General features: G+C 40.4%; 1 protein-coding gene across 22 annotated transcripts in view; it reads right to left on the bottom strand.

Annotated features, from left to right (window-relative positions):
• Positions 1-12022, bottom strand: part of SGMS1 (sphingomyelin synthase 1) — a 296929-nt gene that overhangs the window by 32165 nt on the left and 252742 nt on the right. For 19 of the 22 annotated variants that reach the window (XM_061175403.1, XM_061175010.1, XM_061175556.1 and 16 more), the window contains one exon: positions 5000-5850. The exons of 2 other annotated variants lie outside the window; for them this stretch is intronic. In XM_061175403.1, coding sequence (XP_061031386.1) covers positions 5000-5640 — 641 coding nt within the window. In that variant the 5' untranslated portion in view covers positions 5641-5850. Of the gene's footprint in view, positions 1-1859; positions 1879-4999; positions 5851-12022 lie in introns of those variants that run through there. One more of the 22 variants, XM_061176571.1, reaches the window with a different exon arrangement.

Genomic DNA, 12022 nt, shown 5'->3' with positions numbered 1-12022 from the left:
ATCCCAACTATCCAATGGCTCCTTTTCTTTTTTCTTCAAATCTTTACACCACCAGTGGATCAATATATCCTGCAATATTTAATTCACCTTTTTACTATCTACCCTTACTCCCCAACTGACTTGTGCTACTCCTTTTAGGCAAATATCTGATCTAAAAGCAGCCATGACAGAAGACAAATATACACATCACCTGACTTTGCTCTGAAATAAAATATATTCAAGCAACGTTGTGAGAGCTCTCAAATTAGTGAATTCTACCTCAATCTATGGTTCATTCCTCATTAAATTTCATATAAAATTCAGAGATTCACAGAGAGACCCAAAAACCCTGTATGAGATACTGTAACAGAAGTCAGCCCTGTGGCTATAAAAGATTAAGGAGCTCTAAATGTAACAGAAGCCATAGCTTCTAGGAAGTTTATCCCTTCCCCCCACCCCAGCACAAAATGTATTCATTGGCCAAATGTGAGTCATCACATTTGGGTCATCTTCCAACTGGACCATTTGTAATGGCATCCTAACACCCATCCCCCGCCTTCCACTCTTGCTTCCCTATTCTCTAAACTGCAGCCAGAGGGCTTCTTTTAAAATACCAATCTGTTCACATCATTCTCCCCTAATGACATCATCACACTTGGAACAAAAATCCTGCCTCTTTTTCCACAGCCCACGATGCCATCCACACCTCCCTGAGCCCGTGTCACCGCTTCCTCCCAGCTCGCTTGGCCACACAGGCCCGTGGCTATTCCCCAGGTAAACCTCAGAGACTCTGTACTTGCTGTGTCTCCTGTCTTGACTGCTCCTGCCCCAAACACCTACTTGGTACACCCCCATTTGATTCGGGTGTCTGCTCAACTGTCACCTCATTAGAGGACTTTTCTAATCACCCAATCTAAAATATCACCTCCTCCCCACTATCCCCAACACTTTCTAACCCTTTAGACTGCTTTATTTTTCTCCATTTCTCTTATCACTGCCTGGTATTATATATTCATTTGTTCACGACTGTTACACCCCGGTCAGAATACAAGCTCCGTGAGGACATCAGGGACCTCTGCTCACTGCAGCACCCCCAGGGTCTACCACAGTGCCTGGCACACAGTAGGTTCTCAGTGAATACAAGTTGAATGAATGAATGAATTTTAAACGAGCACTTTCTATGTGCCAGACTCTGTATCAGGCAGTGGGATATAAAGATGAATGACAAAAAGGATCTGGTCTTTTCCCTTGGGGAACTTAAAAGTCTAGCAATGAAGGAGACACACACACAATGAATAGAATGGACTGCGATATGAGCTTGAAGTGTTCAAGGAAAACCATGGCGTAGAGTAGCTAGAGATGAGGCTGTTCAGGGGGTCAGATTATGAAGGACCCTAGGCTTCAGGCTAAGGAACTGGGCCTCCATCTGAGCACCCGCTATTCATCACTAAGTAGGAATGGAAAGAGGTAATGAATCTGAAATTAGAATGGACAGAACTTAGTGACTATTTATATGAAAGGAACTGAGAAGTTCTAGGTTTCTAGGAAAATGTCACTGCCCACGTAGGAGGAAGAAGAAGTTGAAAGAAAAAGACGACAAATCTGGTTTTAGAAAAGTTGAGTTTGAGGTACCTATGACCACCATACTAAGTCATAATGCTTTCTCGAGTGGCTAGAAAATCCTTGGCTTGGAAATTCTGCCACCCTGCTCCTTGGCCTTCTTCTTGGTGGGCGTTTACAACGTCCTAATAGTGCTGAGCCACCTGTATCACATTTGGGTGCCACCGTGTCAGCCACGATATAGCCATGCATGGAAAGTCCCTACCAAATCTGTCCGTTTAACATATTCTTTAATCACACTTTCTTAAAACAAGGGATACCTGTTTTGCAGTGAAGTCTGACACAAATGCAGAGATTTCCCAGGAATTTTTCCTAGTCAGTGGCTTGAAAGTCCAATTCTAAATGGGGAGACAACATTATTTACAATTTTAAAAATCAAAAAGTTGTCAAGGACAGGCATTGTTGTTGCTTTCCAACTTCACGATGTTATGGAAGCCCCATGCGGACCTATGTATATATCAGCATATGTACATATAGACATGAGGGGGAGATGTTAAGAATGAAAGGAGGCAAAAAAAATTTAAGTACAAAAAACAAAACTTATGTTTAACAGTAAAGGACAACTGTATACAGCATAAGGATAGAACCAAATGTCACGATGTCATAAATTTGGGCACCAGTGTTTTCTAGCACCTTGAACATCTGGCTGAAGGGTTTGCTGTCGGGAGATGCTGCTCAAATTCCGGCATACCATTTCTCAATAAGTCATCCTCTACAGTTTCAGCCCCTGATTCTTCTCTAAAAAGTAGAAGATAAAGAAGCAAGAAGGAATAGGATGATTTTTTAAGGCTCTAAGACTCTTAAAATCAAAGTAAAATTAAAATGTCCCTTTGGAAATTACTGACCAGGCAGGTTTAATTCCTAGGAGGTCTGGACATACTCCTAAGTAGCAAACCTCCTGGTGGAGGTTGGGGAGAGGGGTCAAGTGTCAGAAGAGTCAAGCACAAACAGAGAGGTTATCACTTTTAAACAGAATATTCCATAACCAGAAGGATCCATTTTCCCAACATGCCTAATAATAAAACTATTACACTGCCATAGCCAAATAACTAGAAACAAGGGGTCTCTCTGACTGTATGAAACAGTTTAATCTTCTTTATGAAGGCCAGGGAAAGGGAGCTCATTAATACCCACTGCTTGGTGTGTCAAGCTCTATCTTTCTTCCTACCTCTTCCATGTCTGGTGTGCCACACACACTGAAGACAGGTCTCAAGGACGGAGATGGGAAGCCAGAGATGTGTCCCAGTAGCAGGACAAGGGTGGGGATGCCTAGGATTATCATGACAACAGTTGGGTTATCCTGCTGACATGGAAACCAGAGAGAGGACCTTAAAGAATCCTTAGTTGGATGTACTCTGGACGAAAAATGCTCTGCAGTTAATAATACTCAAACCTAACTGGCCCACTCAATAATGTTAGAATCAAATAAAACCCAGTTGTATAGAACAATAGAAATCATCTAGACTGAGAGGTCTTTATTTATCTGTGAGAAAAACAAGGCTCCTGAGATTTGGAGATTCATCCACACCACCCAGCATGTGAGGGCATGGCTGGGGCCGGAGCCCAGGCTGCCTGTGTCCTAGCCCTGGGTTAATTTTGCCCAAGGCGTGAGTCAACTGATTTATGGCTGTAGAACAATTTAAATATACAAATGACTACAGTACTAGCAATAAATACCGGGAAAACATGCAATTAGAAAGCTTAAAGAGAAACAGATTTGAGGAAAAGTCCCTGCTGAGAGAAATATAAATAGTAATATACTTTAAAGAAATTATCCTTATGGTTAGGACACTTCTTAGAACAAGAATAAAATTATTCAAAAGTCACAGTTCTGTGAAAGATTTGAACTTGCACATGTTATGTACAAGTACACAATGATATATACTGGGGCAGTAAATTATTAGGTTGCATGTAAGAATTTTGATAAAAACCAGAAAACAAACTCATATAAACAAAACAACAAAAATCAGGAAGACCCCAGGAAACCTAATCTGAGTTGACCTTGCCTCTGAAGCGGCAAAAGGTACGGGCATTGTTTTCTAATGAGCTTCTAGGGAAAAAAGCTTGAAAGTCAAAAGCAGAACTGAAGTTTGACAGCCCGAACAATGTAATTAATAAATTTTGAGCATCTCATATTTCTAAGGCCTATTCTTATCTACCTAGCCTCTTAAAACTAAAGCAAACAAAAAACAGTCTTCCACCAAATCAAATGCATCCCAGGCCATTGCTCCTATTTCAAATTTAGCTTAAACTCCAGGATTGCCAAACCAGCCCCCAAATAAAAACTGGCCACTTAAATTACTTCCTTTATACAAGGTTAAGATAGTCCTTTCCTGGCAAAGAGTCAGGAATTCCTTCTATTTCCACTTGTAGATACATAATTTATAAGGTAAAAAAAACACAGACCTTATGAAACGTACCAGGAAAAAACTCATCATTTCCGTTAAAGTTCAACATAAATTCTCAGTCTGCATTTTGTTTTCTTGATTTAAGATGATCTCCTTAATATTCAACCATACTGTGGGTCATGAGACACAGTCCACCAGAGAGAAACTCAGATCCTTAGCAAACCAATTTCCAACTCCCATGCATGGAAGCCATAAAGATGTTCCGCTAATGGAAAAAATCAGACACCAAAGATGAGGGCAATGTAGGTGTTTAGTTTGCTACAAGCAACCCAAGCAAACAGCTTGTCTGCATTGAGTTTAGAGCTTGGGACATGAAAGCCACTTTGGATCCACCTGAAACTGAAAGGAGATACCTGTTTAAAAACCCTGAGAAACTTGAATGGAATACTGCTTTAAATGCCACACATTCTATAAAAGGTGGAAAGCCATGTAGGTTCATCCACATCCCACCTAAAGTCATTCCCTGTGGGTACCATTCTCCCACTAGTCCAAGCCACTCTGGACTAGCTGTTCTGAATTCTTTGTGTGAAACATCTTTAAATACATATTGCTAAGTTCTAGATATCTGACTCTGTGTGGGAAAACCTACACAGCCACTCATGGCCCATAGGCCAACTGTCGACAACTGATTTGATGGGTTAAAAACACCAAGACTGGGTAGTTTTTCTGTGGTTCAATAGCCTGTACTCTCTGAAGATGTCTGAGGGTTTTCTTTCCTGTGAAGTGAAAATAGAAAAACCTCATCTCTAACAATTCTACTCATCATTCTGTATGAATCTTGTACAAAACAGGCAACAAGCACAGAACTTTCTTAAAGTTGCCAGAGCTTTAGTTGGTTCAACAGAATATGTGGTTTAAAAAAAAAAAAAAAAAAAAAGAGAAATATGCTTTGATTCCTACTGCTTGATAAATTTCATTTCCCAATAATGAATATTAAACATCTGCAGTGAGAAACCCCAATCACTGAATCTGCAAGCTTTTGCTTTACTTACTTGTATTTTAAGAGCAGCCACTGAATTAACCAGAGTCCTACAAGGATCATGCCATTAATTTCACAAATAGAAAAGGCCCACTGCACCCGGTTAAAATGGTCAAAAAACGTGTCCGGTAGTGGAGGCTGCACCTCCTTAGGAGGTACTCGTTCATGGACGACCGAGATCATCACTGTGGTGAGAACAAAGCAGGAAAGTGCATAAAGAAAGGCCAGGAAAGTCTTGCCCCACTCCATGGGGTACTGGGAGCGTTCTGGTTCTGGCATGGGGATCTTTATCATCTCCTTCCTATACCCATTTGGCATCCCGTTGGGTTTGACCTTGATGCTGAAGCTGCCGTCAGGGGCGAGGACGTCTGTGCCAATGCAGAGGTGCCCATTGGCGTGGCCGTTCTTGTGTGCTTCCAAGTGGTGCTCCATCTTCAGGGTCTCTATCATGTGCAAGAGCCGCTGCCCATTGTCGGAGGAGACTCGGCACAGGGGGGGTTTTGTGAAATCCTCTTGGGTTAGGTTGATCAAGTCGCGGCCTGTGAAATGTTCCAGAGGCTCACAGTATTCTGGCATAGCATTCTCCTGCAGCCAGTCTGCCACCTTCTTGGGTGACCAATAAACCACTTCCTTCATTGTACTGGCAGACAACATGCGGCCCCCCGCTTGCTCCCGGCAGGTCAGCAGTCACCGTTCCTGCAGGGCAGGACACTGTGCCTCCGTGGTGCACTCATCCTGTCAGGCCTCATGACAGACTTGTGTGGCGAGGTGGTCAGGGCAGTTTTTAAACACTTCATGTAGCTGTCCGGGGTTGTTGAGTGCTTGAGCATTAATTCACCTCATTTTTGAACAAGATTCTTCCTTCTGTGGAGGCAAGAGAAAAAGTCAAGACACTGGGACTCGAAAATCAATCCCCTCAAAATGCAAAACCTTAACATGCATAAGGAAAATGGAAAATCAGTTACTGGTAAAGTCCATAGTTTTCAAACATGTATTAGTTTAAGGGACCACTGATTCCCTGGTTAGTCTTCCCTAAAAGAGCATTAAATTGGACCTGAGATGGATCAAGTCAAAGGCAGTGGCAGATTTGTTAAGAAATAATTCGACAGTGCTTTAGACATTGCTCAGTACTGATCAGTGATTCTTTCTGTGCTTATTACATGGTTCCTGAGATCATCTGAAAGAATGTATCAAATCTGCTTAATCTACCACTCTATCTGGTGAAGAAATGTTTTAAAATGTATAGAACGCACACAACTTAATAGATATCATAAAAGAGAATCACAGAAATGTTGAGCTTCAGGATCATCTGGTCCAACAATTTTATACTCTTCTATAAAAAATCAATGAGTTCCTTTTTCCAAATGTGCTTGGACCCCAAATCTATGAAAGAGTTACAAATGTAGATGCTTAGGTTGAAACAGATGGAATGAAGGGCCAGGGTCCTCCTTGCTCTGATGATATCTTTACTCCCAGCCTCCAGGAGATTTCATGGGATACCATAGTTTCAAAATCAGTGCTCTGGGGCTTCCCTGGTGGCGCAGTGGTTGAGAATCTGCCTGCCAATGCAGGGGACACGGGTTCGAGCCTTGGTCTGGGAAGATCCCACAAGCCGCGGAGCAACTAGGCCCGTGAGCCACAATTACTGAGCCTGCGTGTCTGGAGCCTGTGCTCCGCAACAAGAGAGGCCGCGATAGTGAGAGGCCCGCGCACCGTGATGAAGAGTGGCCCCCACTTGCCACAACTAGAGAAAGTCCTCACACAGAAATGAAGACCCAACACAGCCATAAATAAATAAATCCAAAGTTTAAAAAAAGAAAAGAAAAAAAAAAACCCTAAATTTATTAAAAAAAAAAAAAAAAATCAGTGCTCTGAACCAACTCCCTCACTTATGTGCGAGGAAACTGAGTACCAGAAGGTCAAGGAACCTGCCCGTGGTCAAGTGGCAGCTTGCATAAAAGAGCTACAAGTTTCCAAGTCCTGGTTTACTATATTTATTTATTAAAATACTTAACCAGTGATGTTGCAATAACCAAAATGCACATCTGGAGGGGAGATTCAAAAGCAGAATTTGAAGTTTTGTAAATTTATTTATGTATAAATATATGTATAAAAATGTATATATATTATACATACATATATTTAACTACAATTATGGTTAATGAACATAACATTGCATAAAATAATGGGAAAGAAATATATCACATACTGACTGAAGTTCTACTTGATGATGGGCCTGCGGACATTTTCTACTTCTCTCCCACCTACTTTTCTTTAATAAGCATGTATTAATTTTGTAATAATCATTTAAAATTAAAAAAAAAAGAAAAGTTAAAAATGAAAGACCTAGCTCTATAACAAAGCATCATGGTTAATGAAACATGGCCTTTGGCAAAAGACAGACCATAGTTTGACTTTCAGCATCTCCGTGCATAACCTACTACTTGAACTTCAGCTTATTAATCTCTAAAATGGACATAATCAAATATCTCCTTCACAGGGTTGTTGTCAGTACTTTAAACACCACATGTGAAAGTTGATGATACACAACCTAGCACTAAAAAGGGTCTGCTTTTTTGTTTCTGTTTTTGTTTTCTATGGCTGAGTAGCATTCCATTGTAAATATATACACTACATCTTCTTTAGCCATTCATCCATGGATGCACACAGGTTATTTCCATATCTTGGGTATTGTAAATAACGCTGCAATGAACAAAGGGGTATATATGCCTTTTTGAATTAGTGTTTTCCTATTCTTCAGATAAATACCCAGAAGTGGAATAGCTGGATCACATGGTAGTTCTCTTTCAATTTTCTTGAGAACCCTTATACTGTTTTCCATAGTGGTGCATCAATTTACATTCCCATCAACAGTGTACACTTGCCATTTGTGACAACATGGATGGACATAGAGGGTATTATGCTAAGTGAAATAAGTCATATGATATCACTTACATGTGGAATCCAAAAAAAAAAAAAAAAAAAAAAAAACCAAACCAAAATAAAACTTACAGATACAGAGAAGACATTGGTGGTTAGCAGAGGAGAGGAGGGTTGGAGGTGAGCGAAATCGGTGAAAGAGGAGTCAATTATATGGTGACGGATGGCAACTAGACTTATTGTGGTGATCACTTTGTAGGGTACACACATATTAAATTATTGTAGAATATAAAACTAATGTTATTTGTCAATTATGCCTCAGTAAAAAAAGGTAGGGTCTTTTTATCTTTCTCAAATTTTCTATCATATCCAATAGTTAACTGTCCGCTATAGCTCATGATGAAAAGACACTCTCCAATAGTGGGCTAACTTTTTTTTAATCTCAAAAGAATGTTGTGTTGGGACTTCCCTGGCAGTCTGGTGGTTAAGACTCTGCACTTCCAATGCAGGGGGCGTGGGTTTGATCCCTGGTCGGGGCACTAAGATCCCACATGCCTCAGGGCGTGCCCCAAAAAATAAAAAACAAAATAAAATAAAATAAAATAATGTTGTGTTAACTGCAAAAAAACCTGCACAGGTTTGTAGGTTTAAGAGATAGAAATCAGTGACGACAGTGTTTCCTAAGTATGCTTTGTGGAATAAAAATCTGATAAAAGGCTCCATGCTTTAAAAAAAAATTCAAATGAGCCTAGGAACTGCATACCGTAATCCTTCCTAGGGCCAGCAGTACACATTAGCATGTTAGAAGCGCCTGGAAATCCTCCAGTAAAGAAACTCTACCAGGATTTCTTAAACTGACTTCATCAAGGCTGTCCTGCTCTCCACCCCATTTCCTCCTTAGTAACTATGAACTCCCTATGGACACACTGGGAGGTACTGGCACAAACAGGACCTGAACTCAGGTCTTCTGATTTCAAAGTCCAAACTTGTCTCTACTGAACCCCCAAATCTGACTCTGGAATGAAAATGGACAATATGTCCAACTTCCAACTTCCCAGACCAAATAACAATCAACCAAATGGCAGTAAAGCTTAAAAGCTATTCCAGACCTTGCAAAAGAGTTGGGCATTGTCTCTTCTGAACATCTACAGTGCTGTGCACCTTCCTGACATATTCCCTTGTGGTCAAGTGTCTGTCTAGACTGTCCCAGGGGGCTATGAGTGACCGTGGAAGGGCTACAATCTTTAAGCATCCATGTATCTTACCTTCCCAGGGCCCAAAAGGTGCTCAATCAATATCTACTCAATATCTAAGGGAATGTCCCTTATAACTAGCAACATGTAGATGGTTTAATGGAAAGTAAAACTACTGAAAATGCAATTGATACTGAAAATTGCTTTCAAACAACTTGAATGGTCAAGGAGAATAAGATGGGCATCCTCCAGAAAGAAATATGAAACCAAAGTGAATCTCTGGCCACTTAAAAACCACTGCAGAGGGGCTTCAATCATCACTACTACTACCTAGAGTGACAAGAAGACACCCACCAAATGAGAGTCCTGGCAGAAGGTCCTGTACGAAAGGGAATCTCTTGGCATCAGACCCCAAACCTCTCTCCAAATATTCCTCAGCAGAATTAGGATAAGAGCCGAGGGAACGCTCAACAGCTTGAAGTGGTTATGAGAACTCTAAAGAAAAATCCTCGATTGAATGTTCAGGCCCAAGGAAATGAACATGGGCTTTTCATATAGGTTCTTCATTTCTCCCCTTGGCTGATTGATGCAGGAAGTCTACCAGGAGGGGAAAACCCCTCAGAACCACAAAGAACAGACCAAGGCCAAGGTACTATTTCACTTCTCTTTGATGAGGAAACAGTCAGATAATCTCCTCTTCAGACACAATCATCTTCAAAATAGAAAAATATCAAATGGTAGGAGACCATATAGGGCCATGAGACACACACACGCACGTGCACACACACATTCTCTCTCTTTCTCTCTCTCTCTGGCATTGCAAGCTTCTATCCAAATGAAGGAACACTAACCTTGCAAAAGCAAGTCCGTCAGGCAGTCTGAGATAGCCAGTAGAATTCTTAAGAGACAGCAAGATAAACCAATAGCTTCCATTAATTGACTAGGACAAAAAACTGTTCACTCCTTAAGACAGTTCCTATGATTCCCCCCAATTTGGAATGCTCCTTCGAATCCTCTTCAACAAGTTCCAGATTCTTCCCTTAGCCTTTAAGGTCCTTCTCTGCAAAGCCTTTCCTGGCCACTCCTTCACAATCTTTCCCCCCTCTCTGAATTCCTACGTCACTGATATCTGTGCCACAAAATATCATTTCACTGTCTTGTGTGCACGATGTGGTAGAAAGAGCACCAGCTGTGTGAGGCAGGGAGCCTGCAGTTGAGACCCAACTCAGCTACGTCTCTTCTTGACAAAATCCCTTAACCTCTTCAAGCTCAGATTCCTCTGGAAAATGGGATTAACAACTACCTTACCTACCTTCACATGGGCTGCTACTGCTGTGACGAGCATGTAAAAGGAATGAAAGCTATTCATTACTCCACGAAATATGTCTTGCTCTTTTTGTAATATCCTGCTTCCTTTCTATTTGCCCAACAGGGCCCACAGTGACATTTCATAACTATTTAATGAAGCTGCCACTTCCAAATGGCATTTTTAAAAGCCCAAATCATTTGGACACACATGAGGAAACACATCTTTCAGAACTTCATGAGAAAAGAAAATTTATATTTCAAGCAAGATTTGAAGCTTGAAAATCAAGGCATACACGTAGTTTTCCTGCAGCTGATGCTGAAATCACGTGATAGGGAAAAACCTCATTTCTATGGAAGTAACTATTGGGCAGCTACTCAGTGCTTCAAAGGCCACAGCGAAAAGATGAGGACTTACTCACTGACCCCAGAGCCTGGCTGTAGGAGGAGAGGTGAGGCAGTGACTGTCCCCTGGACCCATACACTCAACTTAGAACATACTGTGGTGTTTCTGAGAAGGGAAAGGCAAACTGCTTTCATATCTAGACCCAGAAGACTGTACGTTAGGCTGGACTCAGAAAACAACTATTACCACCATCATCCAGAAAAGCCACCCTGAATCCATTACTGGGAGAAACTTAAGAAATAACGTAGCGCTCAAATCATTAGACTTAGTTCTCAGAACTGGGAAGATGTAATAGAAGAAAAACTGTACATAAACTCTTTATTCCAAAACACTACAGAATTTGAGAGACGGAAAAGGTGCTGGAACTCTCATGCATCTGTAACTTTTGGACATAAGTAAACTACAGTCCAGGGAGATGGTGATTTGTCTAAAATCTCATACATAGCAAAGAGTTAGTCCTGGGTCTAGGCAGAGACTCAAGATGCTTTTCAGGGCTTTCCCACTATAAATAGTCAATGGTCTCACAGATTTGAGAATGTATGAAAGATAATCTGAAAAGTCTTTTTAAAACTTATGGAGTCCTAGAAGATAAAGGGCAGGAAGAACACTTCATTATAAATTCTAAACTCACCAAGGTTTTAACTAAATAAAAAATAAATCTGTGAATACAATTCAGCTCCAATTCTTAAAATAGGTATTTTAGGCTTTAATATTAAAAAAGGCATTAGATAATATTCCACCACACACTATAACCTCTTTATAAATAATCATCAAAGCCAGACATCTAAAAAAAGAAAAAATAAGTTAAAGCAATTATCCTGGTACTGAAAAAAAAACATTAACCAGCAAAATCACTAAATAACTCATTTATGAACATTTATCCTTATTCAAAAAGAATCTATTATATTATCTTGTTACCTGACATTGTCTAGGAACAAGACATTGTTGCATTAACAAAAAGCAACCTTATGAATTACATACTGAACACAATTTTTCAAAAATTAGAATACCACAAAATACACAGTACAACTATCCACACAGAAAATGCTCAGAAAATCTGAGTTTTAATGCTTATTCTGGCATTAACTTGTACTCCAATATCAGGGCCTCAATTTCCTATAGTGGAATAGTTCATTCCATTTGCTTTTTCCATTAATTAAGGGAATTCACATGTACCTGACAGTGGTTTGGATAACATAAAGCAATACATTAAAACGTAAGAAATGATTACACTGAATATAATTTATTCTCC

This window comes from Eubalaena glacialis, chromosome 1, assembly GCF_028564815.1.
Source record: "Eubalaena glacialis isolate mEubGla1 chromosome 1, mEubGla1.1.hap2.+ XY, whole genome shotgun sequence".
Lineage (NCBI taxonomy): Eukaryota > Metazoa > Chordata > Mammalia > Artiodactyla > Balaenidae > Eubalaena > Eubalaena glacialis.
This window is presented reverse-complemented; position numbering and strand designations above follow the sequence as displayed.